Here is a 27049-nt window from a genome sequence, read left to right as displayed (position 1 = left end):
GGGTATATGCCCAGTAGTGGGATTGCTGGGTCATATGGTAGTTCTGTTTTTAGTTTTTTAAGGAACCTCCATACTGTTCTCCATAGTGGCTGTATCAATTTACATTCCTACCAACAGTGCAGGAGGGTTCCCTTTTCTCCACACTCTCTCCGGCATTTATTGTTTGTAGATTTTTTGATGATGGCCATTCTGACCGGTGTGAGGTGAAACCTCTTTGTAGTTTTGATATGTATTTCTCTAATGATTAGTGATGTTGAGCATCCTTTCATGTGTTTGTTGGCAGTCTGTATTTCTTCTTGGGAGAAATGTCTACTTAGGTCTTCTGCCCATTTTTGGATTGGGTTGTTTGTTTTTTTGATATTGAGCTGTGTGGGCTGCTTGTCTGTTTTGGAGATTAATCCTTTGTCAGTTGCTTCATTTGCAGATATTTTCTCCCATTCTGAGGGTTGTCTTTTCATCTTGCTTATGGTTTCCTTTGCTGTGCAAAAGCTTTTAAGTTTCATTAGGTCCCATTTGTTTGTTTTTGTTTTTATTTCCATTTCTCTAGGAGGTGGGTCAGAAAGGATCTTGCCGTGATTTATGTCATAGAGTGTTCTGCCTATGTTTTCCTCTAAGAGTTTTATAGTGTCTGGCCTTACATTTAGGTCTTTAATCCACTTTGAGTTTATTTTTGTGTATGGTGTTAGGGAGTGTTCTAATTTCATTCTTTTACATGTAGCTGTCCAGTTGTCCCAGCACCACTTATTGAAGAGGCTGTTTTTTCTCCATTGTATATTCTTGCCTCCTTTATCAAAGATAAGGTGACCATATATGCATGGGTGTATCTTTGGGCTTTCCATCCTGTTCCATTGATCTATATTCCTGTTTTTGTGCCAGTACCATACTGTCTTGATTACTGTAGCTTTGTAATGTAGTCTGAAGTCTGGGAGCCTGATTCCTCCAGCTCCGTTTTTCTTTTTTCAGGATTGCTTAGGCTATTCGGGGTCTTTTGTGTTTCCATACAAATTGTGAAATTTTTTGGTCTGAAAAATACCATTGGTAGTTTCATAGGGATTGCGTTGAATCCATAGATTGCTTTGGGTAGTATAGTCATCTTCACAGTGTTGATTCTTCCAATCTAAGAATGTGGTATATCTCTCCATATGTTTGTATCATCGTTAGTTTCTTTCATCAGTGTTTTATAGTTTTCTGCATACAGATCTTTTGTCTCCTTAGGTAGGTTTATTCCTAGGTATTCTGTTCTTTTTGTTGCCATGGTAAATGGGAGTGTTTCCTTAATTTCTCTTTCAGATTTTTCTTTATTAGTGTATAGGAATACCAGAGATTACTGTGCATTAATTTTGTATCCTGCTACTTTACCAAATTCATTGATTAGCTCTACTAGTTTTCTGGTAGCATCTTTAGGATTCTCTATGTATAGTATCATGTCATCTGCAAACAGTGACAGTTTTACTTCTCCTTTTCCGATTTGGATTCCTTTTATTTCTTTTTCTTCTGTGAGTTCTGTGGCTAAAACTTCCAAAACTATGTTGAATAATAGTGGTGAGAGTGGGCACCCTTGTCTTGTTCCTGATCTTAGAGGAAATGGTTTCAGTTTTTCACCATTGAGGACAATGTGGGCTGTGGGTTTGTCACATATGGCCTTTATTATGTTGCGGTAGGTTCCCTCTCTGCCTACTTTCTGGAAGGTTTTTATCATAAGTGGGTGTGGATATTTGTTGAAAACCTTTTCTGCATCTGTTGAGATGATCATATGGTTTTTCTCCTTCAGTCTGTTAATATCATTTATCACATTGATTGATTTGCATATATTGAAGATTCCTTGCATTCCTGGGATAAACCACACTTGATCATGGTGTATGAGCCTTTTAATGTGCTGTTGGATTCTGTTTCCTAGTATTTTGTTGAGGATTTTTGCATCTATGTTCATCAGTGATATTGGCCTATAGCTTACTTTTTTTTGTGACATCTTCGTCTGGTTTTGGTATCAGGTTGATGGTGGCCTTGTAGAATGAGTTTGGGAGTGTTCCTCACTGTGCTATATTTTGGAAGAGTTTGAGAAGGATAGGTGTTAGCTCTTCTCTAAATGTTTGATAGAATGTGCCTGTGAAGCCATCTGGTCCTGGGCTTTTGTTTGTTGGAAGATTTTTAATCACAGTTTCAATTTCAGTGCTTGTGATTGGTCTGTTTACATTTTCTGTTTCTTCCTGGTTCAGTCTAGGAAGTTTGTGCTTTTCTAAGAATGTGTCCATTTCTTCCAGGTTGTCCATTTTATTGGCGTAGAGTTGCTTATAGTAATCTCTCATGATCCTTTGTATTTCTACAGTGTCAGTTGTTACTTCTCCTTTTTCATTTCTAATTCTGTTGATTTTGAGTCTTCTCCCTTTTTTTCTTGATGAGTCTGGCTAATGGTTTATCAGTTTTGTTTATCTTCTCAAAGAACCAGCTTTTAGTTTCATTGATCTTTGCTATTGTTTCCTTCATTTCTTTTTCATTTATTTCTGATCTGATCTTTATGATTTCTTTCCTTCTGCTAACTTTGCGGGGGGGGGGGTTTGTTCTTCTTTCTCTAATTGCTTTAGGTGTAAGGTTAGGTTGTCTATTTGAGATTTTTCTTGTTTCTTGAGGTAGGATTGTATTGCTATAAACTTCCCTCTTAGAACTGCTTTTGCTGCATTCCATAGGTTTTGGGTCGTCGTGTTTTCATTGTCATTTGTTCCTAGGTATTTTTTGATATCCTCTTTGATTTCTTCAGTGATCTCTTGGTTATTTAGTAGCATATTGTTTAGCCTCCATGCTTCTGTGTTTTTTACAGTTTTTTTCCTGTAATTGATATCTAGTTTCATAGCGTTGTGGTCAGAAAAGATACTTGTTACGATTTCAGTTTTCTTAAATTTACCAAGGCTTGATTTGTGACCCAAGATATGATCTATCCTCTAGAATAGGATACATCTATCCTGGAGAATCCTCATGAGCACGTGAGAAGAAAGTGTAATCTGTTGTTTTTGGATGGAGTGTCCTATAAATATCAGTTAAGTCCATCTTGTCTAATGTGTCATTTAAAGCTTGTGTTTCCTTATGTATTTTCATTTTGGATGATCTGTGCATTGGTGAAAGTGGGGTGTCCCCTACTATGACTGTGTTACTGTCAGTTTCCCCTTTTATGCCTGTTAGCATCTGCCTTATGTATTGTGATTCTTCTTTGTTGGGTGCATAAATATTTACAAGTGTTATATCCTCTTCTTGGTTTGATCCTTTGATCGTTATGTAGTGTCCTTCTTTGTCTCTTGTAACAGTCCTTATTTTAAAGTCTGTTTTGTCTGATATGAGAATTGCTCCTCCAGCTTTCTTTTGATTTCCATTTTCATGGAATATCTTTTTCCATCCCCTCACTTTCAGTCTGTATGTGTCCCCAGGTCTGAAGTGGGTCTCTTGTAGACAGCATATATATGGGTCTTGTTTTTGTATCCATTCAGCCAGTCTGTGTCTTTTGGTTGAACACAAGACCAAATGGTAATCCATTTACATTTAAGGTAATTATTGATATGTATGTTTGTATTACCATTTTCTTAATTGTTTTGGGTTTGTTTTTGCAGGTCTTTTCCATCTCTTGTGTTTCCTGCCTAGAGAAGTTCCTTTAGCATTTGTTGTAAAGCTGGTTTGGTGGTGCTGAATTCTCTTAACTTTTGCTTGTCTGTAAAGGTTTTAATTTCTCCATCGAATCTGAATGAGATCCTTGCTGGGTAGAGTAATCTTGGTTGTAGGTTTTTCCCTTCCATCACTTTAAATATGTCCTGCCACTGCCTTCTGGCTTGCAGAGTTTCTGCTGAAAGATCAGCTGTTAACCTTATGGGGATTCCTTTGTATGTTATTTGTTGCTTTCTTTCCTTGCTGCTTTTAATATGTTTTCTTTGTATTTAAGTTTTGATAGTTTGATTAACATGAGTCTTGGCATGTTTCTCCTTGGATTTATCCTGCATGGGGCTCTCTGAGCTTCCTGGACTTGATTGACTGTTTCCTTTCCCATGTTAGGGAAGTTTTCAACTATAATATCTTCAAATATTTTCTCAGACTCTTTCTTTTCCTCTTCTAATGGGCCCCCCTATAATTCGAAAGTTGGTGCGTTTAATGTTGTCCCGGAGGTCTCTGAGACTGTCCTCAATTCTTTTCATTCTTTTTTCTTTATTCTGCTCTGTGGTAGTTATCTCCAGTATTTTATCTTCCAGGTCACTTATCCGTTCTTCTGCCTCAGTTATTCTGCTATTGATTCCTTCTAGAGAATTTTAAATTTCATTCATTGTGTTGTTCATCATTGATTGCTCTTTAGTTTTTCTAGGTCCTTGTTAAACGTTTCTTGTGTTTTCTCCATTCTACTTCCAAGGTTTTGCATCATCTTTACTATCATTACTCTGAGTTCTTTTTCAGGTAGACTGCCTATTTCCTCTTCATTTGTTAGGTCTGGTGGGTTTTTACTACCTTGCTCCTTCATCTGCTGCACATTTCTCTGTCTTCTCATTTTGCTTAACTTACCGTGTTTGGGGTCTCCTTTTCGCAGGGTGCAGGTTCGTAGTTCCCATTGCTTTTGGTGTCTGCCCTCAGTGGTTAAGGTTGTTTGAGTGGCTTGTATAGGCTTCCTGGTGGAGTGGACTGGTGCCTGTGTTCTGGAGGGTGGGGCTGGATCTTGTCTTTCTGGTGGGCAGGGCTGCATCCGGTGGTGTGTTTTGGGGTGTCTGTGAACTTAGTATGATTTGGGGCAGCCTCTCTGCTAGTGGATGGGGTTGTGTTGCTGTCTTGCTAGTTCTTTGGCATGGGGTATCCAGCACTGGAGCTTGCTGACCATTGGGTGGAACTGGGTCTTAGCGTTGATCATAACTTCCCAACCTCCAGAATTTTTGTTCAGCCTGTTCATCCATGCGTTTACTTCTGTCGGCAGTACTGGAAATGCACAGGAGTTAACAGGAAAATCCGAATTATTTTCTGGAAAACTGGAGGTAAGATGACTCGGGAGTGACAAGACACAAAGTACAGTGGGTGGCGGTGAAAGAAAGCCAGGGTAGGAGGTGGCTGAGGCGTGGAGCAGTGCCCTAGGGGAGTGGCAGCTTCCCACAGGGACCCCTGCCTCTAGAGCATCCTCTTCCAGGCATCGACGCTCCACGGGGCCCCTCTCGTTGTGGTTTTGATTTTCATTTCCCTATTAACTAATTATGGTCAGCATCTGTTTATTGGCCACTTATACATCTTTGGAAAAATACCTAGTCAGATCTTTTGCTCATTTTTAAACAGGTTTTTCTTTTTATTATTGAATTATAATAGTTTGTATATTTTAGATACAAGATCCTTATCAGGTATATGATTTGCAGAAATATTCTCTCATTTTCTTAGGTTGTCTTTTCACGTTCTTGAAAGTGTCCTTTGAAGCACAGACGTTTTAATTTTGAAGCCATCCGATTCACCTGTATTTTCTTATTTTGCTTGTGCTTTTGGTGTCAAATCTAGGAAACCAGTGCCTAATCCAATGTCTAGAAGATTTATGTCTGTGTTTTCTTCTAAGAGTTTTATAGTTTTAGCTCTTACATTTAAGTCTTCGGGTTTAATTTTTAAAGTTCATTTCTCTAGCTTCTGTAAGGAAGGTATTGGAAGAAATAACCACTCAGAAGAAACGGGGAAGGGAGGGTTGAATTTTTTCATGGAACATGTGGTAAGGCTGGAAATCGACTGAGCTTAGGCTGCCCCGTTCAGCAGTTGGTGTCTTTTCTTCCTTTGTCTCTTAGTTTGAGTGGCCCTTTCTCAGGGAGTCTCCTGACTACATCCCTGGGTCACTCCCATTGCCCTCATTGCACCCTGTTATCTCCTGTCCGGGCGTTTGTCACTAACATGAGTCTGCTTCTGCCTGTTCACTGGATTTTTCTTAGACTTTCTACTGAACTATAAGCTTGAAGAGGGCAGGATCTTGTCTGTTTTATTCACCACTTCATCCTTAATACCCAGTACTTATTTTTTTGGAGAATGACATTTCTTGGATCTCCAGGTATTCTGGAATAGAGTGACTAGTATATGACAGGATAAGGTGATTGGATAACTAAAGCTATAGGGAAACCCCTTCAGGAGGGAGCGAACCTTTTTGGCAGACTTGGTGAGGTCCTCCGGAGTCAGTCACGTTTGCCCCTGAGGAAATGGAGAGAAAGCACGGGTGTCCCTTCAGAGCTTCTCAGAGGAAGTAACCCATGGTCAGTTTTCTGCCAACAGTAAAAGTCCTTTTTTTTAGCAAAGGCCACGTGTCGTATGTTAATGAAATGAGGAAAGGAGGTGGAATTCCATATTGGAATGTTTTACCATTTAGTGTGCCGTTTTGATAGGGAGGGAAGGCTCACTGTGCTGTATTTCAGGGTGGAGTCAACATGGGCTACTGAGTTCTACTTTTTGGAGCCAGCTGCCTTGAATAGCTTTAATGTCATTAATTGAAATAGTATATACATAGGAGAAGGGAGAAAGGTTGGAATTTGCCTGAGAGAACATATAAAACTTGATGTTTGTCATCACCTTTGATCCTCACCGTCACTCTCCATGTGCACCCTTGGTGTGATGATCCCGATAGCAGGTTTGGACGATCCCTGTTTTGCACGTGGCCACAGCTCTAGTTATAACTGGTAAAACCCGTTATTACCGGCTATAACCAGTTAACATAGAGCGGAGAGTTGTAGGGTCTGACTCAAGCAAGGTTAGCAAGAGCCCTTGCAAAAGAGCGCTGAGAGCCTCTGCTGCCTCGTTTGTTGTCTTAACTTCAGGGTGGAGGGGGTTTACTAGCCTGGCTTTGTGGCAGTACACCGAGCAACTTTTCATTCCCTTTAGTTAAAACAGTGTTAAGATCTCAGCCCTTTGAGAGTAAGGAGCTGTAAGGTGAGAGAGAGAAGGAGAAGAGAAGTGTTGGAAATCTTTATGTGACAGCTGTACACTCAACTGTGCTCTCATCTTTTCTCATGAGAATGAGTAGATGAGACATCCTGGACCGTTACAGATGCCCCTAAACGAAATACCTGCTGGAAAGGCTGTCTGTTCTGGAGCCGCTCTAGGAAGGCCTCCCCACGCCCAGGCTGCCAGGCAGGCTTCCCTCACCAGCAGTAAACCCACTTTAAAGCAACGTTAAGTCTAATTTAAGGACGCAAATTTAAAACGGAGGTTTGTTTATTGCAGCGTTAGACTTATTAACTCGCAAAAGCCATGAGCCTTGGTCTTTCTGTTTACAGATTATAAAATGGAACTCAAAATGAGGTTTAATGGGCTTCCCAGATCGTGTTCCCTGGACAGACTTTTTTTCCCCTTCAACAGTAAATTCTGAAATCAAAAGGACTTAAAAAGAGGAGTGCTTCCTGTCATAAATGGGATGGGTGGCATTCTTCAAAGCATTTTACAGCTTCCAACTGTGCATTATAATTTCAAAGTAGCTGAAAAGCATCCTGAGTTTTTTTAAATGGTACGTTTATTCAGAAACATTTATTAAGCAGCTACTTATGTGCCAGGCATTGAGACAGGGCCTGGAGAGAGCCTGAAGGCTCCCAGGCCCATGCCCTCACTGAGTTTGCGCTTTATTGTTAGTAAAGACATAAACTACTGAATAAGGAGACAGCAGTTTCAAAGAACATTGGGCTGGAGAGGATGTAAGACACAGCTCTGAGAGAGTGACCCATGGGGAAGCGGGTGGAGCTGAGGAATTCTGGGCCCAAGAGGTGAGTTAAGGGATGTGGACATATCAATATCAGGTCATTCCACTAACCTAGGGTGTGCTGGATGAGGTGGGGCCACAGCAGTGCCATCTAGTGTCACAGCAGATGTCCTTGACCTCTGTTGACTTGACCCCTCATAGCCTTCTTGGTAAAAAGCTAAAGGCTATTAACACACTTTGGGACTTTCTGGGACACAGTTGATTGAAATGGACTTTCTGGCATCGTCAGAGGATTGAAAGACTAATGGAACTGTAGTATATTAATAAGGGGATGCCCTGCAGTCGTTACCACGTTAAAGTATATGGGCCACACTAAGCTAGTAAATCCATCGGCAGCAAATGGAGAATAAGGAAAAACACAAAATAATATATCCATGTTGTTTATATGTAAAGCTATCCGTTTGTAACTTTTACTATTCAAAAATAAAGCAAGGGAAGCAGCTGTGTGCAGGAGCCACAGGTGCTTTTTCAGGCGTGGCAGTGAGTATGCACCAAAATAAACCCTGGCTCCAGGCTTGCAGTGACAGAAGTAACCCAGCTGATTTTCTGAGTCCGACCTTGACTGTGTAATGTGCTTTGTTGACGGCACAGTGGCTAGCAGAACCAAGCTTGGGGTGTTGGCCAAGCTGTTAACGCTGAGCTGGTTCTGTCTAACCCTGCAGCGCGTCTGCTCAGCCTCTGTGACTCCACTTACTCTTCAGGCAGTTAGGCTTCTGTGAGACCCTGCTTTGCAGACTCCACCTCGAAGGAACCCAGCCCCCCACACCCCCCAGCCAAGGGAGTTTAGTGTTTAAGATGTGTTCTACCAGACTGATTTAAACTGCTTGAATAACCCACGTATGTTTTTCTCCCTAATATGTCTTTATAGGTACTGGAATTACAGATTACATTTTTATTAAAAGAAGAATTATGTTTAAGGAAAGTGTGAAAACTCCTTTGGAAAATTAGTCCATAAGATAATAAGCAGCTTGTGGGGGAGCATTCTCATGTAAGATTTCTTTGAAGTAGCTTCATGGAGAACACACTCAAATTGAAGACAAAAAAAAAAAAAAAAAGAAACGAGATAAAAGGTATAAAAAGAGCATTGAGAATTGTAAAGTGTTAATGAACACAGGGTCTGGGGTGTATAGTGATTTGCAGAGGAAGCGTCTGGTCAGCGAGGGAGATTGGGAGTGACCTGGTGGAGGGGATTATTCTTCTTAAAGTTCGCATTTCCTCAGTGTTGGATCCCCTACCCACAAGTGGCGCCTCGCATTCATGCTGGGCTGTAGGCCAAGAGGTGCTCTGTTTCTGAACGAATGCCAGAGCAGGTTTTTCGGCACAGAGGAGTGCAGTCCACGGAGGAAAGCAAAGTCCCCACATTCAAGAACACCCTAGATTTCCTGGCAGAATGGGCAGAAGCTCGCCGGAGCCAGCTGGGGAGGGCCTCCCAGCTCTGTGTTCTCTGGCGGCGTGCTGGTGGATTTGGGGGGTTAGCACATCACTCGGGCAGCCTAAGGCGTGGGCTTCCTTTGCAGATCAAGGATCAGCAGACTAGAGCTGGCTGGTCCAGCCCACTGCCCTTTTTTTGGTAAATAAAGTTTTATCTGAAGATAACCACGCTATCTAGGGCTGCTCTTGTGATACAAGGGCAAATGGGGTGAGAAGGCATAAATGCTCACTGTGTATAGCCCTTGACAGAAAAAATTGGCACCCCCTTGTTCTAGAGTTTAATAGGAGTTGGTTCTGGATGCATTAAAATTCTCAGATTGAAGAGATTGGGGGCCTGGTCTTTTAGCAGTTTTTCTTTCCTTTTCCAGGAGGGAACAATTAATAAATGAGAGGTATGTGTGGTTATATCACAGAGGTGCCCAGTGGATCGTGGGACTTGTCCCTGAATCTGAGCTGTGGTTTGACCCTACAAGGCAGGTCCCGCTTTTCCAGCACTGCTGGAAGTCAGAGAGGCCGGCCAGAAGTCGTTCAGTTTGCCTGGGCCTCTTGGGTAGTGATAACGTTCTTGAAATGGTAGAAGTGCCATGTGCCTGGAGCTGATGCTGGGGCAAGGCTGTCTTTACAGATGGGTTTGGAAAATTCCCAGGCGCCTGGCCCCTGGGTATACTTCCCCGAGGGTGGATGGTAAGTACCAGCTCGCCCAGGCCTCGAGGAGGCCCCTCCCTGAAGGAGGCCCTGCTTCCTCTGCGGTTCCCGGTTCCCGCTGGCGCTGGTGTCTCAGAGTCCTGAGGCTAGGCGCAGGGCGGGCCGGCTCTTCTTCCTCGGCTGTGTTGTCCCATCCTCTCCCTCCCACTTCCCACTCCCTGCCAGTGCCTTCCCTCCTCAACACCCACCTGACAGGCACCTTGCTCCTTTGGTTTTCACCAGTTAACAAACTTTTCCTTGGAGTTGATACTATCAAGTTTTTATAAATTCAAGAAATAGAACTTTTGAAGTGGAAATGAAAGCCAGAAACATGCTACACCTGCTAAGAAGACAAGCACTTACTGTGTGGGAGTCACAATCCTAACGCTTGCTGCAGCGACCTGGGGCAGTTCCCACAGCAGCCCAGGGGCAGAGGCTCTTCTAGCCCCCGCCCTGGGGAGACAGCTCTGGATCAGGACCCAGTGGGTCATGAAATCAGTTTAGTAGGTTGCCAGCCAGCATAAGGAAAGAAGCACAGTAACTGTCAGCCGTTGCATATAGTGAGGGAAAGTGTTAAAAAAGAAACTTTTGTTTCAATGTGTGTGTGTGTGCGCGCGCACATACACATGTATACGTATCACGTGCAAAATATGTTTTGTATACCCAGGACACATGTCTGCTCAGGTCTCCCAGGTGGCTCGGGCCTGTTACCACCGATACACTCCATCCTCCCGGTGGAGTCCCTGCTGTGGGTCGGGGGTCCCCCATCCTGGAGCAGTTACAGTTACATGAATTATAGGAGGGTTTGAATGTCCTATCACCAAACGTGGGTCTGACATGAATGGGCTTCTGCAGGCTTACCCTTCCTTCTTCCTGCCCCCAATTCTGAGACCCTCCCATGTGCACCCAGCCCCAAAGAACCATTGCATTAGTGGGCACTCCTGGGAGAGCATTGATATCTGCGTGCTCCTCACCCTCTGTTCATGGAGGCTTTGGAAACCTGGAAACTTCTGGAATTCATTTCCAAAGGTGTAAATTAGCACTGCCAATTTAAAACCTACCCGTGCACTGAGGGAAACACCCATATCATTTTTCTGTTCAATGTCCCTTAAGCAGAACACTTTGAAAAGTGTTCGAATTAGTCCAACTAATTTTTGTTGAACCAGAGTATAATGGGTGCACACCTGTGTGTGCACATCTTCATCGTGGCAAGAGTCAGGGACCCACGTTCCCTTTCTTCGTCATCATCATCCCCCCTCATTCCTGTGCCAGGGACTCTGCTAAATGCTTTGCTTGTGTTATGGAACCTTCAGCGTGGTGTGGGTGGTGGATGTGCTCCTGTCCTGGCAGGAGGTGGGCCAGACCATCTGCTGTCTGCACTGAAGACTCAGTGAGGAAAAGATGGGCACGTGCTCCAGAGGCAAGGCTTCCAGTGCCCTGCGACACCACACGCTCTGGGGCGGCTGGAACGAGGGTGCTGTGCTCCGGGTCCTCCGACCCTGCTGTTCGCCGCCACGGGCAGCTCCGCCTCTTCCCACTCCTGAAACGTCCCTTTTCTGATTTCCTCGAGATTTCTCATTCTTTTTCTGCCCGCTCCCCCTTCCCTTGCCCTTGCCCTTGCCCTTGCCCCTTACCTGTCTGTGGCGTGACCGCGTTGCTGGAATTCAGGGCTGAGGTTTGCTGGCTCGAGGCTTTCAGGTGATTCCTAGCATGAGTTTGGAATGACTTTATGAATCTGAGTCACCGTTGAAAAAGTCATTAAATTTTTTTTCTTTCTCTTGAGACACTGCAGAATAATGTGAATATTCAAAGTGTAAGTATTGATTGGTTTTAGCGTAATGTATACACTCGTGAAACGCTGACGCTAAATGAACGGAGTCAAGAGTCCATAGACGCTTGTGGAAGGCCTGCCGGGCCCAGGTGTTCCCACAGATGTATTTATGTGGTGGCGTTTGTTTACTTTTCACCTCACTGAGGAAGTTAAAAGACAAGGTGACCACTACCACCATTAACTAATTAATTAATTAGAAAATAAAGAAGAGCAGATCTGCAGAACAGACAGCTTTCTTCTTAGAGACCTGCCTCTGCTTCTGAATTCTCTGATGCTCCCCAGCACCGGGAACTTCACTTTCCTCCATTATTAACAGAGGAAGGAGCCAGATACAAGTGTGGTGACCTCTGTCAGGAATTGTTTTTTTTTAAGTTTCTCAGTGATCTGGAGAAAGGAGGTATTCCATCAGTGCCCACCGTGGAGATATTGCCGGGAGAAATTGTGACAAATGTCACTTTGCTGCCAGCTTTTCGGGAAGAGCCCCGTTCCAGGTGTGACAAGTGGCCTTGCGAATTGTGGGTCCTGGACAGTTTAGAGGATAAAAGATAAGAATTTTCTTTGTTTCTCAAAGAAATGCGAAGAGAAGTAAAAACCCTGGGCACAAGCAAGAGATATCTGTTGGGCCTTCAGCCTCACACATCTGTGATGTCTTTTAAACATCCTGTCATTGAAAATTTGAATTATGTTTAATTCTTTTTTAATGAAAAGGCTTGTTGTTTTTTCTGCTCTTTGTGGGGTGGAGAGAGGGGTTGGTCTGTATTTCCTGGATGCCATGTTAGCCTTCAGGGGTTAGAAGACTAGATCTCTTATTAATTGTGACAACTGACTATTTTTAACAGTAAGAGAAGTGGAAATGCTGACTTCATATTGGTTGTGAAAGAGCCTCTTTCACTCAGCTCAGCTCCTGGATCTTCTTCCAGTCGTTGTAGTGGGACCGACCCTGCCTTTTGCCCCTGTGTGGACCTTATCCTACTAGGAAACAGACCCTAATTTATGCTTTGTTATTTCTGTATGTGTAAATAAGATGAAGGAGAGCACAGGGAGAAAAACAATGGGAGGCCAATAATACCTCCGTTCTCAAAATCAGGCCTAAAAAATATAGTGTCCCCAAGTTTTGGAGTGATAAACAACTGTCCTTGTCAAAGGCTTGGTGTGATCAGGTTGCAAAATCTAAGCCGTTAGATCACTGTCAGGCTGACAAGAGTTCTCTTATACTTGTCTCTCCTAAAAGCTGGTACAGCTGTCCCCCTGTGCAGTGGTGAGAAGTGAGAGCAGGTGGCCCCAGGCCCCTGACTCTCATGCCGCATGGCGGACATCCCACCGGGCCACACTGCCTTGCCGGGGCCTTCTCCTTTCACAGAGCTCGCAAACAAAAAGACACAGCACATCCACTGGTGCGTGGATGGGACTGGTGGTTTCTGTGAGTTGGGACAGAAACGAGAAATGGAGGCATCCAAGGGCCCCATTTGGGTTCTGTCCAGTGCTCAGCCTTTGGTACTCAAACCAAAGCACGAGAGCGGGGATTTGGTTGTTCTGGTAACTTCTTCTCTGGTTGGTGCAGTATCTGAGCTCTGTTCAATTGTTCTTCTGCTCCAGATATTTTAAGGGCTACCCTTTCCCTTTTATGGTGTTAATTTCTATTGGCTATATAGGAAAGAGAACATTTTGTTGAAGGTAGAAAGATTTCCAAGACCTGTCCAGCCCAACCTGCTTCCCTTTTGCTGTGATGATCCAAGGCTATTAGCTCATTTCCATGTGCCTCTGAAATTCCTTCATGAATGTAAAAAGTTTGTCGGCATCCTTTTCTTGGAAGTTCAAAGGGCCTGGCTGCCTGTAAGCAAAGGGCCCACCACCAGAACCCCCTCATGTCTGAGTGCACTGTAGCTTAGGGGAAGGATTCTTCCCAAAAGATTTTTTCTTTACTTCATTCCTAATTGTTTGTGTGTAAATCCATTTATGGTGGATTAAAGAAGAGATCCGGGCATCAGTGGGTAATGATATAATTTACAGGGGCCCCAGCCAGAATGTTGAAATTGCTTACATTCTACTATTGCCACAAATGGATTACTATAAAGGGTCTCCCTCTTTCAAAGGCAGTAAAAACAAAGAGTGATGGAAGGAGGCTTTTTCATTTTTTAAATGCACATAATCACTTCCATGTATGGCTAGTGTTGAACCAATAATGGAATATAAAATGGTGGGCTGCTCACCGGATTTAATTGCGAGGGCTTTAATGCAGTAGAAAACGGCCCAGGACTGAATTCTTAAACCAAATGTAGGTAGCATCTCCACGTAAAGAATGTGTCTGAAGTGCCTAGAGATGGGGGGTGGTGCGAGACTGCCTCTTAACCGCAGACGCAGCCAGTGCTGGGATCCAGCTCCCCTATTGTCTGTAGGGTTTGGGGGAGGGTTTCCTGGCAAATTCCTGCTTGTAAACCTTGTGTCACGTATCTTTACTAAAGGGCACCCACATTTAGCTTGTCTGTTTTCAGTAGGTCGTGCAGACCTGCAGCACACACTCGTGGGCATGTGGCAGGATCTGCCCGCATCAGGGTGGGCTGCTCCCCTTCCTTCCCCTCCGGCAGGCACCCTGAGCTCCTCAGAGGGCGCGCTTTGCCTCTCAGGAATGTGGAGAGCAGTGTCTCCCTCCTTTTACTGTGTTTATTGTTGCAATCACCAGCACTGAACCAAATCGGTTATTGCAGGAAATTAAGTAGTTGTGGTTTATAAAGGAAACCTTCGTTGACAGCATCCTGCAGGGCAGAGCACCAGCCTGGCTGCCTGGGGATGTGTGTTTAATTTCCCAGTTACGTTTTGCATTTACCTATTATCTTGCAAGATTGTCTTTAAAAACATCAAAATACCTAAGTGAAACATGCAGCGTCTTCCCCTAAAGTTGACTGGCAGCCCTCCTCATGAAGGAACCTCATGGTTCCTTCCTTCGTAAAAGAAATGAAATTAAAATGAAATTTAAAAGCGTCAACAACGTTAATATACTTCAGAGAGTAACTTTTTCTAACAGGAAAAGCTCTCCATCATTAAACTTGTTAGGCCAAGGAAACCTACCAGTTTTTTGCTTACTGGATCTTCTCCTTTCTTAAGGTTCGCCATCGATGGTGTGAACTTGTTGTTAAGCACAAATACACAGAAGCGTACAGAAACGTGGAGAGGTTCCTTCAGGAGGATCAGGTAAGTTTCAATTTTCAGCAGGTGGGGATTCTACAAATGCGGTCCCCGACTATGCAGTAGACGTAACACGGGCACCCAAGTTGTCGACATCTCTATTTAAATAACAAATATTTAAACATTTCTCAAGGATTTTAAAGAGTTGTTAGGTGCTTACCTACCAAACTTTTGAGCTGATTTTTTTCCTCTGTCTTTGTATCCCATTGAATCATGTCCCTTAGAAGCTCCCTTGGTTTGACGTAACTGTGGCCCACTGCCGTTACCAAATGAAGCATGGGCAGACCTTGTGAGCTTTCTTCATCTTTGAACCTCAGATTCATTAGGTCAGGGTTGTGGCTTAGTGATGCCATGGTGTGTACCTGTGCCTTCAGTGGCCCTCACTTAAAGTATGTATGAAGATTAGACTGGGAGAGCCCCAGCTGGCTGGGACAGTCTGGTCTGTATCTGCACGTGCCACACCAAGTGGAACCCTGTGCTGAGATTCCTTCCCGTGAGAACTTTCCTCACTGTTCACCAGGGAAAGCGATCACCTTGCAAGGAGCCCACAGGAAGCACGTGCGTACACGAACCCGTTGGAAGATGTTTTCCTTGCCGCCTCTGCTGGGCCGCAGCCTATGGGGGTCAGCACCCCGCCACACTGTGTCCCCCAGCGTGGCTGTCCATGGTGGTGCATGTGCCGTGGCTTCTGTCGGCTGCGGGAAGTTGGCTGCAGCTCGTTCCTATTGGCGTGACCAGTGCATGCCTCTGAGTGAGCTTTCTGCCGGGCGCTGTGGGCTGCCAGAATGGAGCCATGTTTTGGTTGGGGTGGAGAGTTGGGGTAGGGGCAACAAAGGGACTTTTGAGAGGGCCTGAGTACAGGGGGCAGCCAGCAAGTGAGGGCTCGTTATTCCCGCAAAGAAAAATACACGACTTTGTACCAGAAGAAATGTCACATTTGCACAGTGAAGCAAGAGGTGTTTGGAAACAGAGAGGGGAGTATAAGGACAAAATGTAAGAGCAACTTAAGGCCTGTTCTGAAAACCAAATTTAACTGCAGTATATTTGGAACCATGATCTTTGCCAAATAAGGATTACCGTCAGCTTTTTCAGGAAAGAATTTTTGAACCCCTAACCACCGAGTTTTCATTTTTGCGCTGTATTTGAGATCCTTCTTTTAATTTGCTCCAGGAGAACGTAATCTGTAGCATAACTAAGCTTAGAACAAGAGAGAAGGCGGAACCAAGTGGATCTTTTGGTTTTCCAGAACATAACTGGCTGTTTTTAAAACTGTAGGAAAAATGCAGATGTGAGTCATTGTTCTCGAAACAGAAGAGCCAGTGTTTGCCGCGGTAGTGGGGCCCGTTGAAGGGAGCTGGCAGGCTGGGCTGGAGCAACAGGCATCTTACAGGGCGGCCCGATGGCTCTCCCCACCCATGGCGCCATGTGACGGGGTGGTCTTCGTTCCCCAGCTGCGCTAGGCACACACTTTCCTAGGAAGATGGCCTGTGTCTGTGTGACATACACACGGCGCCTCGGGTGCTTCTTTCAGCTGCGGGGGTTTCCACGGGGGTCAGTCACCATGGGAGCCTCCCTGTCCTCAGCAGCCATCACTAGAGAAATGCTCGCCGTGTCATCAGTTCAACCACCGGGGTCTGTCGGCGGAACTGGTAGCCAAGCATTCCTTGGGGGTTGCAGCGAGAAGAACAAGAAAGAGAAGGGGATCGAAAACTGCAGGCTCCTGAAGCACAGCTCTTCAGCCGTCTGTCTTTTCTAGGGTCTTTGTAACTTCCAGACCAGCAAGTCCGTGCGGAACAAGCACAGACTGTGCACTCAAGCGCGTGGGGACACGTGATTGCCTTTTCTTCAGCTCTCTGGCCTCTGTGCCCTCCACAGGCCATGGGCATCTACCTCTACGGGGAGCTGATGGTGAGTGAGGATGCCCGGCAGCAGCATCTCGCCCGCAGGTGCTTCGAGCTGAGCAAGGAGCAGATGGACAGATCCTCAGCCGAGGTGGTGGCCGAGATGTTATATTAAAGAGGTGATTCTCTCTCTTTCCTTTCTCATTGCTCGGCTCTGAGATTCCTCTTAGGAGCTAAGTAAGCCAGTAAGCCAGGTGGTGAGCTGAGGGCAGCTTCCCTTAGGGTGCAGGGGCACCTCGTCTGGCCGAGCGGCCACTGGAAAGCCCGTGCCGCCCACCCCGGCGGAACATTCTTCCTCGGCGCCGTTTTGGCCACTTCCGGTTTTGTTATTTGTGGGGAGGGAATTCGCAGCAGAACATCCTGAGCTGGTTAGAAGGTGCGCTGGAGAGCCTCGTGTAACCGTGAGCCGCGTCTTCAAGGGGAAGGCTGACGCGGGGGTGTGTGGTGGGCTCCCCACACCTTGAGCTGTGAGCAGCCGTGTGAGAACTTGCGGTCCCTCGGGCCGTCCCCGCCTGGTGGGCGAGGCTGGCAGGTCCTTCCTCCCCGGTGTCCTGAATTTCTCCACATTGCGTGTCTGCTGGCAGGCGGGCAGGTTACCTCGAGTGGGAGTCCTAAATATTTAAACTGCTTCCTCTCTTAAATGTGCTTGGCACTGACCTGTTACGTTCACGTTTTAGCAGTATTTAACTGTGGATTTCTGCATTCTAAAAGTGATTTAGCAATGGTACATAAAGTTTTGTAAGTAGAACTGTGGGATTATAAGTGTTTTGTTTTTTTTTTGGTCTACCGTCATTTCTCTGACTCTCTGGTTTGCTTTAAGGTTTTACATGATATTATAGGGTATGTCTAATTTTGTGTTTTTTAAAAACAGCATCAAATTTCAAGCATTTTTCATGTAATATAGCTTCTCTATAATTTTAATGGATATTTAATATTTTATGTTGATATTCTTAACCTATTGTGGGCTATTTAGTTTGCTTCTAATGTTTTGCTCTTATAAAAACCATTTCTGTCTAATATGTTTAACTGTCCTATTTATCTGAAAAAACTCTAATACTAAAGAGAGAAAGGTTTTCTAAAGTCCGGTTCTGTTCTTCCAGAAGAGTCAAGGAGCCATGCTGGCCAGGAAAGGAAGTACTGGGAATAATTGCCGCGATTGTGTATCTCGTAGCAGAGCAGCTACGTGCAGGCTTCCCCAGAGCTCCCCGTGGCAGCTTCAGAGCCTGTTCAACGACGGGCCAGTTTAAAACACAGAACAGTTACACAGTTAGGTGTTGCCAACCTCATATAGTAATCAGTATAAATCGTATTTCTCTTCAGATTTTTAATTTCACGGAGAGTTTGTGTTTCTTGAAGTGTGTGAAACTACAGCGGTGCAGACTATGCCTTTGATGTTCCCTGGGTTCCAAATTGTGGAGAAACCACCGCGGGCTACACAGCTTTGGCATTTCTTCATTGTGATGTTTTTTGCCCCAAGCAGGCAAAGGAGTAGTCCCGGTCACAAGCCTGCTCTTTTCTCACCGCCCCTCTGTCCCTGCCCTTCTGGATGAACACAGGGTCATGTGCACACCCTTTCCCCCTGCTACCCCAGAACAGCTTGTCAGTGCATTTTTCATTTCATCTTCCAAAGCTGCACTGGCATTTGTATGGTCATCTGTGAGTCCTTTGATTTTTAAAAATTATACCCCTAGGACGCCCAGTAAATGAATAGTGAACAGAAATAAAACCCATTTGGTAGTGTAGCAGGCCTGGAGGTGGTGCTGTCACCTTGTGCCCGAGGAAGCTGGTGCGTGCGATGTGGGCAGCCCTGCGGCGCTGCCCCCAAGTGCTCTGGCTGCTTGGGTTCCTGGCATGCTGATTTGTGACTTAAGATTAAAATCACATTGCCAGGGATTACCACGCAACCACGACCCTGACTGCTCCTGCAGAAGCCATAGTTACTCTCTCTCTGCAGTTCGGGGAACAGATACATCTCATAGCTCCTCTCTGGAAACAGAAGAAGCCAACAGCCTTGGAAGATGCTCTCCAGCCCTTTCATTATGCCCAGCCGACGACCTCTCTGACGAGGTGCAGAGCTTAGCTGATTGGTGAACAGTGACTGGTTTCCGCTTTGTTCACAGTGGCTAAGTTCTGCACCTGAAGAGAAGGTGAGATGGGGACAGTTAAGTTGGAGCTGCCGGGGCAGAGGCCGCTGCTGAGCGGTCAGCTCGGGGACCGAGCACGATTCTGGAGGATGAGAGCCTGCCTGGCCCCAACGATGATGCACTTTGTCTTGTTACGAATGCAAGGAACATACCAAAAGTCTACGGAAATATAAATCCGCTAATTAGACATCGGTGTCTGAAAGTTCAAATGTATTGAAAGCTGCAAAATTATTCTTTTAAAAATCTAAAACCCAGTGAATCACGAAAGTCGAGTAAGACCACGTCAGCAGTCGATGGCGTGTGAGTAGAGCTGGGTACTTTCAAAGGAGACTCCCTGTTGTGATTTCCGAGCACGGTGAACTCTCTCTTGTATTTGCAGTCCAGGTTTCTGTGTCTTCTGCAGCCGCCCGCGGGACGAGGCCGAGCAAGCTCCCAGCTGAGGCACTGCTTCTCCGGGCTGTCAATTGGACCCGCCCTCCGGTGCCTACTGAGCTGATATCAGTTCTCATTTTACACACTGGCTCAGTTCAGCAGGAACAGGAGTCGAGCCCTAGAGCAAAGCCTTCCTGTCTGTGAGTGCCCGGAGGCTCGGGAGCTGGGGCTGCAGCCGCACGAAGACAGGCCCGAGCGTCCGCAGCAGAGCTGACCGGCGGCGGAGGCCCCTGCGTATGTGCCCTGTGTGTGGGTGTTGCTAGAGCTCTGCTGACATGACAGGAACGAACTTCCACCCATTGGCGCCACGCCTGCCACGCAGGCAGTGCATACCTCTGTCACGGTGTAGGACGGCCCGAAAGCAGTCGGAGTGAGTGCGGGGCTGAAACAGGCTGCCTTTCTAGTATCTGTCCTGTGAACGGAGCCCAAGTTATAGCTGCCGGCTTTCACAGCCCTGTGTGAGCAAAGCGAATGGCACATGGTGCAGCTGTAAAGCCCCTCTCGGGGCTGTGAGATGTGCCCTGGCCTCCTCCTGTCCTCCGCTCACGGCCCTCTCTCCAGAGCCGAGAGCAAAGGCACACACAAAGGTACTCGTTTACAAGAATTCCTCCGTTGTGACTGGGCAGTAAATTTTATTGCTGTTTCCTTTGCAGGAAAGATCACAGCGAGATTCTTTTTCATGCATCTACTCGTAGCCCTGGTGGGACCAGGATCACATTGACCCTGGACATCAAAGGAAGGATTATGGGGCTGCTAAAGCCATCAGCCGACAGCAGTGTGCACACCGTGGGGCGACCTTCCCAGAGGCCGTGGCCCTCACAGTGGAGCCCGTGTCAAAGGCACATCCTTGTAAACGGTCTCCACAGGGCTGTGTGATGCCTTTGTGCCCACCCTGGTTGTGCCACCTCAAGATCCTGAATCTGAATTGAGTCTCCCCTGTGAGTTCAATGCAGTTTTCACACAAAGATGGAAGATACCTGAGGCCCGTCGGAAGACCTGCTGAACCTCCTCCATCCGTCCCTCAGCATGTGGATGTTTGTTTCTGTGCTTCCAGAAGGTCAGGGTTTCTGCGTACTGGGACCACCTCTGCGGGATTACTTTGATTGATAGGTCCTGTATTTAGATTTTCCAAAATTTTAGTACCTTTTGGTGGAAGTACAGGATAACACTCGATGATGTATTAATAATAAAATGTAATGGATTCGTTTTTTTTTCTTCCTGTTTGCTTCCTAATTTAATACTGTTTTTGAAAAGGAAAAAAAAAAAAAACGTGGAAGAAGAGGGTAGTCTCCTCCTTCTGGTGTCATTCTTTTCTCACCTTACTGGTTTTCTCTGTAGTTTTCAAGGTGGTGTTGCTATTCCTGGGAGGACAGTGGGCCCCCTGCTCCTGATGGAGGCACCATCGGGCACCATGGGGTCTGTGGTGATGTTGCCTCTTTTCCCACAAATGTTTGAAGTTAAAAAAAAAAAAAAAAATTAAGCTTCTCAGGACTGTCCAAAGGGAAGGATGGCTTTAAAACGCTCCAGAAGCCACAGTGGTTGGTGCAGTCACGTGATGGCGTGAGGCTGAGCAGAGCGGGAGTGAACTGACCCGCCTGCAGGGGCTGCGCTCGCGGGGCCGCGGACCCGCCGGTGGGGGGACGTGCGGCTCCACACAGCCCTTCGTTAGGAGCTCCTGACCTTCAGTGTTACTTAACAGTGACCGTCATTCCGGAAGGGTTCCTACGGGTTGGTTCTTTGCTGTTACGTGTGCTCTGCCTATGGTTGTATGTGCTTTGTTCACCATGTTGGTGGAAGAATAAAAATTCGGTTTTTAAATATGAAGAAATGTCAGGACGCTGTTCTCTGTGAAGACTTCGAATAAATGACTCTTTCTTCCTCTGGTCGGCGTGAGTCTGGTCCTTTGTGCAGCGGAGCAGGAAGCCCGGGCACAGCCTGCTGCTCTGTGCACCACAGGGGCTGCGGGTGACCAACCAGCCTGGTGGTTTGCTTTGGTCTTGTTTTTCCGAAAAGTTAAAGCCATGCTTTGTCATCTTTAGAAACTGCTGAGGCAGAGGTGAGCGGCCGCGTGAGTGGCTTCGCGCTAAGACGATTGGTCCCCTGGCCCCGTGGCCGGGGGTCCCGCGCTGGATCCGAGCTCGGGTCCGGCCCGCAGGCGGCCGGTCCTGGAGGGGCCGTCGGGACCCGAGCGCCGCCTCGTCGGCTGTGGGTAGCTTGCCTTCCCACCTGCAGGCTGGTGCTCTTGCAGGCGGGGCTGTGCCTATGGTGAGGGAGGGGCGAGCGGCCTCCCTCCAGCTTCACCCCGCACCTGCTCCGTCCAGGCTCCGGGACTCCTGGGGCTGGTTCTCCGAGCTGGCCCTCCGTACCTCCCGTTAGGGCTGCGGAGAGCGTGCTGTGGAGGAGCCTGAGGCCAGGGCCTGGCAGGCGCTGCCGGGTTCCAGAGTGGCCACCAGTCAGTCAGAAGACAGGTGTGTAAAGCTAGCACTCTGCATTCTTACACGATTCATTTGTTTTGAAAAAAGTTTCACGTGGGTGATGGGCAGGTTCCCCAGGGCCCGTCATAGAACTTAGGTGGCTTTATCAGCACGACCCGGGCACCTCCCGAGGGATGCCTCAGTCCAGGGCGGGTGTTTGCCGAGGGGCCAGGAGCCCCGGGGACACGTGCCCTCCCCAAGTTCCCCCTGTGGGTCAGGCCTGCACAGTGCTATCCCCAAGGTCATATACTAAGCGACAGGTGGGATTTCAGTGTGTCCACCTGGCTCGGGATTCTCCTTCCCCGAGTCCCTTTCAGGGTGTAGACTGTCTCTTCAGTAATAAACTCCTCAGGGATTCCTGGCCTTGTCCTTCAGCCAGAAGAGACTTGAGGTACCTGCACTCCTCACCCAGTTTGCTATGAGGGGGGCCTGGCTGGGGCCCAGGGAGCACATCAACTTGAATCTGGAACAGTTATGTCCCCGCGGGGAAGTCTGGCACTTACTTTCTCAGGGGCACAACTTCTGATCTTTGCTGCCCCAGGAAGTATACCTTTCCAGCCTCAGTGTTCCCCCTGTCACGTTCCCAGGGTGAGCGGACGGGACGGCATGAGCTCTGCCCTCCAGGCCGAGTAGAGGAAGCCAGTCTGGTCACGAACAAGGTGATGCCTCCATCCGGAGGGGGGACCAGAGCACAGGAGGCGCCCAGCGTGAGCTTCCGTTGGTGCCCTGGTCTGGTGGAAGCGAGGAAGCCCCAGCCCGTGCCCCTTCTGCCGTTGCGTACGTCGGGTTCCGGACCGCCGGCGGCATTCCTGGCCGGCAGGGGCCAGTCGTGGGAGAGGACGGCTTGCTCTTTCAGCGCCATGGTCGGTCCAGAGCTGTTGGTGGGGTAACTCGGCCTGGTTCGCGGGCTTGTGAAACCCGGGTGAGAAGAGGAGATCTTGTTCCCTGAGCGAGTTAAGGGGTTAATTGCCAAGCGACTCTCCTCTCCCCGGAGAGCAAAGGACTCCACAAATGGAGATGCTCCCCTACCCGTCCCCACGTGCCTGGTTGTCGGGACCCGAGGTCGGGGAGGAGATGGGAAAGAAGTCAAGAGAAGGGGTTCAGGTCTCTCTCTTGGCCTCTATTTTAGGATTAAAGGGTTTCAGGCACTTAGCTTTATTGGAATTTCACGTCAAAACACCGAAATTACAGTCTCCATCCCAAACGAGGTACAGAGATGTCGTGTTAGGCAGAACCCAGTGCCCCAGTGGCAGCAACCAGAAATAGCAAACCTCATCCCTAACGTTAACCCATCGCTTTCAAATGAAGACCTCTAAAAGGTTTCAGGCAGGTATTCCCAGTGCATTCTGGGTTTCCTGCAACTGGCCTGACTGCACGGACACTCAGCAAAGCCCCAAGCAGTGCCGTGGAGGCGGCTAGGCTGCCGTGCAGAGCAGTCTGCTCGCAAAGGGTTGCCTCAGCCACAGCCGGCCTCACCAAAGGCAGCAGTAACCCCCCAGACAGCTGGAAAGCAAAAGCTGAGTGACTCATCAAGGGCTAGTTGTTTTAGAGCGTGATGCTCTTGGTCAGCCACCTCCTCATTCTGTGGATGGAGCCAGCTGGATGGGAGGGTGAGGCGTGTGAGAAGGAATCTGCCCAGAACTTCTGCACGGCCGACCTGCCCTGTAAGTAAGCACAGTGTCCCACCATCTCCTGCCAGACAGAACTCCGGGTGTCCCAAGCCTGTGGCCTCCCTGGGGCGGCAGGCCGGCCACACCCCATTCCTGAGAAGTCAGCGAGGGAGATGCTCCCCCTGGCACTTGGCCACCAGGTTACAAGTGCCAGCAGGTGACAGGGCTTTGCTAGATGATTCTTTACAGCATCCCTTCCCCAGGGCACCTTGGACTGGACCACCGTAGGGTGCAGAGAGAGGGTGGGGAGCCCTCTGTGCAGGGCCCAGCCACGGCAAAGACTCTATACAAGTTGCCAGGACAGTGGTGAGCCCAGGCCTAGACCTCCCGGAGCCGCCTCAGTCCAAGGAGGGCTGGAGCACTGGGGGTCTAAAGCCCAAGGGACCTGGGCGTTTAAAGGGCTGCCTGGACCTCCCAGGGCGGTGCCCAGAGGCCAAGCTCAGTGAGGAGAGCTCTTAACCCCCCAGGCCACTGTCCCCCTCGCCCTCCCTGGCTGGGTCCTGGGGGTTTACAAGGTGGAAGGGAGGAGAAGCTGGTTGGGGCCATTCACGGGCAAGGTTTTATAGATCTTTTCCCATCCTTGGTGCTGTCTGGGAGATTGATTGGCTAATGAGGTATTTCTGTTCCAGTCTGATGACTAGAGAGGGTGTGAGAAAAAAAGAGGGAGGAGGCTGTCAGCCAAGCCTGGGGGCGGAAGGAAGTTACCATAAAACTACAAACGTTCCCAGTGGTTCCCAGGACTAGCACAGTCTGCTGAGAGAGCCTCCTGCCTGGATGGTGGGTGGGCATCCGGGCACCCTGGCATCGGAGCATCAGAGCAGAGGCAGACCCGGCCCTGGTGGGAGGACCAGCCAGAGGAGCCCGCTCTTGGGGGCTGGGCCTGAGAAAGGGGGCTGGTGACGGCACCAGAACCCCGCGCTGGTCCGCGTGTGCGTGTCTGGGAACGCGAGTGAGTGCAGAAATGCAGATAAAGACCTCTCTGACCACACGTTTTCCCTGGTCCAGACACAGCTCCCATAAAACCAATCGGCCCTGCCAAGTGTCGTTTGAGATGAAACGAGTTCAGGGATTTGGCTTCTCAGCCCCAAGGACCGAAATGGGACGAACTGCTCCAAAGACCTGTCCGCGGCCTCCTGTGTCACCCGCCTAGGCCCCCAGCCTTTTCTGGCTGCTCACCACCGCCCGGGCGGCTGAGGGGGGCCGGCTGGGGCTCCCTCGCAGGATGCCCACCTTGGGGGGCAGAGCTCTGCCCCGCCGGGGAGCCTTGCGCCTGCTTCCCAAACAGCTCCTCTGTGGCTTTGTCTGGGAAGCAGAGGGGACTGGGCACACGTTGCGGTTTCTGTTTTCTTAAGCCTTCTTCATGCTCTTTCTGCCTGTAATTTCCTCCAGCTCCGGCCTTTGGGGATGGTTCCACCACTGAAAACCTGGCCAAGAAGGTGTTCTTACCTGTGGGGTGGAGGAGGTGCTGAAACTGCCTGCCGTTGGGCCCTAACTACACTGCCTGGAGTCCCAAGGTCGGAAAGTTCATTTCCGCGCTAATAGGCTGTCCTTGTCACGTGAGGTCTGGCAGGACAGGCCTTGGAAGCAGAAGCGTGTGTCCTAAGACTGGTGAGGACGTTCTTGGTAAGATTAGAAAGGCAGGAGTGATGCCTCCGGTTTTCACGTTCTGACTGCAAGATTTAAGTCTCCCAGGACTTTGACATCAGTTACGTCTAAGGAGGGAGGCTCAAGACTGTGAATTATGGGGATAAATCAGCGATTAGATAGGAACCAATTTTAGAGTTTGTCGATGAGACAGTACAGGTACAATGGTGCCCTTATGTTGGGTTGTAAAGAAAAGACGTAAGGGAAAGGAATTGTAGCTTTATGATTTTATCTGCTTTAATAAATTAAATGATAATGTTGCGGGAGAGAGAACTGCAGAAATTGTGGCTTCAGCGCAGCTGGGGGTGGAGAAGGCGTTTTGTAGAGCAAGAGAGTGATTATTAGTGATGGCAGAAGCTGGGCAGATGGACAGATTGACATCAGGGGAGTTGGGTCACGGCCCACAGACTGCCCCAACTGGGGGGACCAAAGCCCCGGTCCTCAGGCCACCCTCCCTCTAGGTCGGGGTACCTCTTCTTTTTCCAGAAAACTCTCTGTCCAATACTAGAACATAAGTCCTATAAATAGGCTGTAAAGGTGCCACCGTGCTGGTGGCAGAGCAGGGGCGCCAGTGCAGGGGTCTTCTTTCTGAGTTACGGGTGGGGATGGAGGCCTCCTTTTCTCTGCAGCGTCATTTAACAGTGAGTCTCTCTTGGAACAGACAAATACAAATCTTCCTTCACACACTGATGATTATAAATTCTTTTTGCACACATCACAGATATAAACAGTATATCAACAAACAGCGCGCGCTGCCCCACCTCGTCCTGCCCCTCCTCCAAGGCCACCGCTGGGAGGAGAGTGGCGGCAGAGACTGAGGCGGTGCCGCGGCACACGTGCGTGCCCGGCTTACGCACACGCGCGGCCGGGTGTACACCGCTCTTTCAGTAGGTCCATTGTCTGGACATCACACAGCTCAAGAGGCAGTGGTCACAGTCTCCTTAGGTCCTTTTGTTCAGATCCCAGCCCTGCTAGCTGTCACCTGTGTAACCTCTCTGGGCTTTGGTTTCCTCATCTATAAACCATGGACAACTTCGTCAGGTGGTTGTGAGAATTAATTAATTTATGCAAAACCCTGATAACAGGGCCTGGCATCAGCTATAAAGGTATGTGTTACCCTTTGATTGTTGGTTTACTTTATTCGACCAGCCCTCTACTGATGAACCTGTGAGCTGTTTCCAGTGGGCAGCGATGTGAAGCTGCACTGCGATAAAGCCCTGGGCATTTTGCATATGCCCGGGCACCAGTGTGTCTGTGGGATAATTTCTAGACTTGCTCATGGTGGGTCCACGCAACCTGAAGTGGGGGAAGGCAGCTCTGAAGAACTGGCTTTTTGTTACTAGATAAAAGGATATATAGTTTTTAAATTTTTTATTCAATGCTCTACCGTGGTAACACATACATAAAATTTACCATTTTAACCAGTTTCAAGTGTACAGTTCAGGGGCATTAGGTACATTCACATTGTTCTGTGGCCATCACCACCATCCATCCATCTCCAGAACTTTTTTATCACCCCAAAGTGAGACTCTCAGCTGTTAAACAATAACCTGGAAGAGAATGGAATTCTCTCCTGCAGCCCATGGCACCTGTACGGTAACAGAATTACCATATGATCCAGCAATTCTACTTCCAGATGTATCCCCAAAATAACTGAAAGCAGAGACTCAGAGAGGTATTGGTCCACCGGTGTTCATAGCAGTATTATTCACAATAGCCAAAAGGTAGAAATGTCCACCGTCCTATTTTCTGTCTCTCCAAATTTGACGGTTCTAGGTACCTCATACGAGCGAAATCATACGATGGTGTCTTTTTTTGTCTGACTTATTTCATGTAGCAAAATATCCTCAAGGTTCATCCCTGTTGTAGCGTGTGTCAGAACTTCATTCTTTTTTATGGATATGCCACATTTTGCTTATCCACTCACCTGTCGAT

At 47.8% G+C, this 27049-nt stretch overlaps 1 protein-coding gene across 7 annotated transcripts in view; it reads left to right on the top strand.

Annotated features, from left to right (window-relative positions):
- The window catches only part of AOPEP (aminopeptidase O (putative)), a 357857-nt gene extending 337558 nt beyond the window's left edge, over positions 1-20299 (top strand). For 4 of the 7 annotated variants that reach the window (XM_029202684.1, XM_029202679.1, XM_029202680.1 and 1 more), the window contains 3 exons: positions 14769-14855; positions 16725-16869; positions 19980-20299. In XM_029202684.1, the coding sequence (XP_029058517.1) occupies positions 14769-14855; positions 16725-16865 (228 nt within the window). In that variant the 3' untranslated portion in view covers positions 16866-16869; positions 19980-20299. Of the gene's footprint in view, positions 1-8588; positions 8781-14768; positions 14856-16605; positions 16870-17850; positions 18547-19979 lie in introns of those variants that run through there. The other 3 variants (XM_029202681.1, XM_029202682.1, XM_029202683.1) reach the window with 3 other exon arrangements.
- The last annotated feature ends 6750 nt before the right edge of the window (positions 20300-27049 follow it).

Source organism: Monodon monoceros, unplaced genomic scaffold, assembly GCF_005190385.1.
Source record: "Monodon monoceros isolate NGI ecotype Baffin Bay Population unplaced genomic scaffold, NGI_Narwhal_1 Super_Scaffold_5, whole genome shotgun sequence".
Lineage (NCBI taxonomy): Eukaryota > Metazoa > Chordata > Mammalia > Artiodactyla > Monodontidae > Monodon > Monodon monoceros.
The sequence above is the reverse complement of the archived record's forward strand: the minus strand, read 5'-3'. Positions and strand labels throughout refer to the sequence as shown.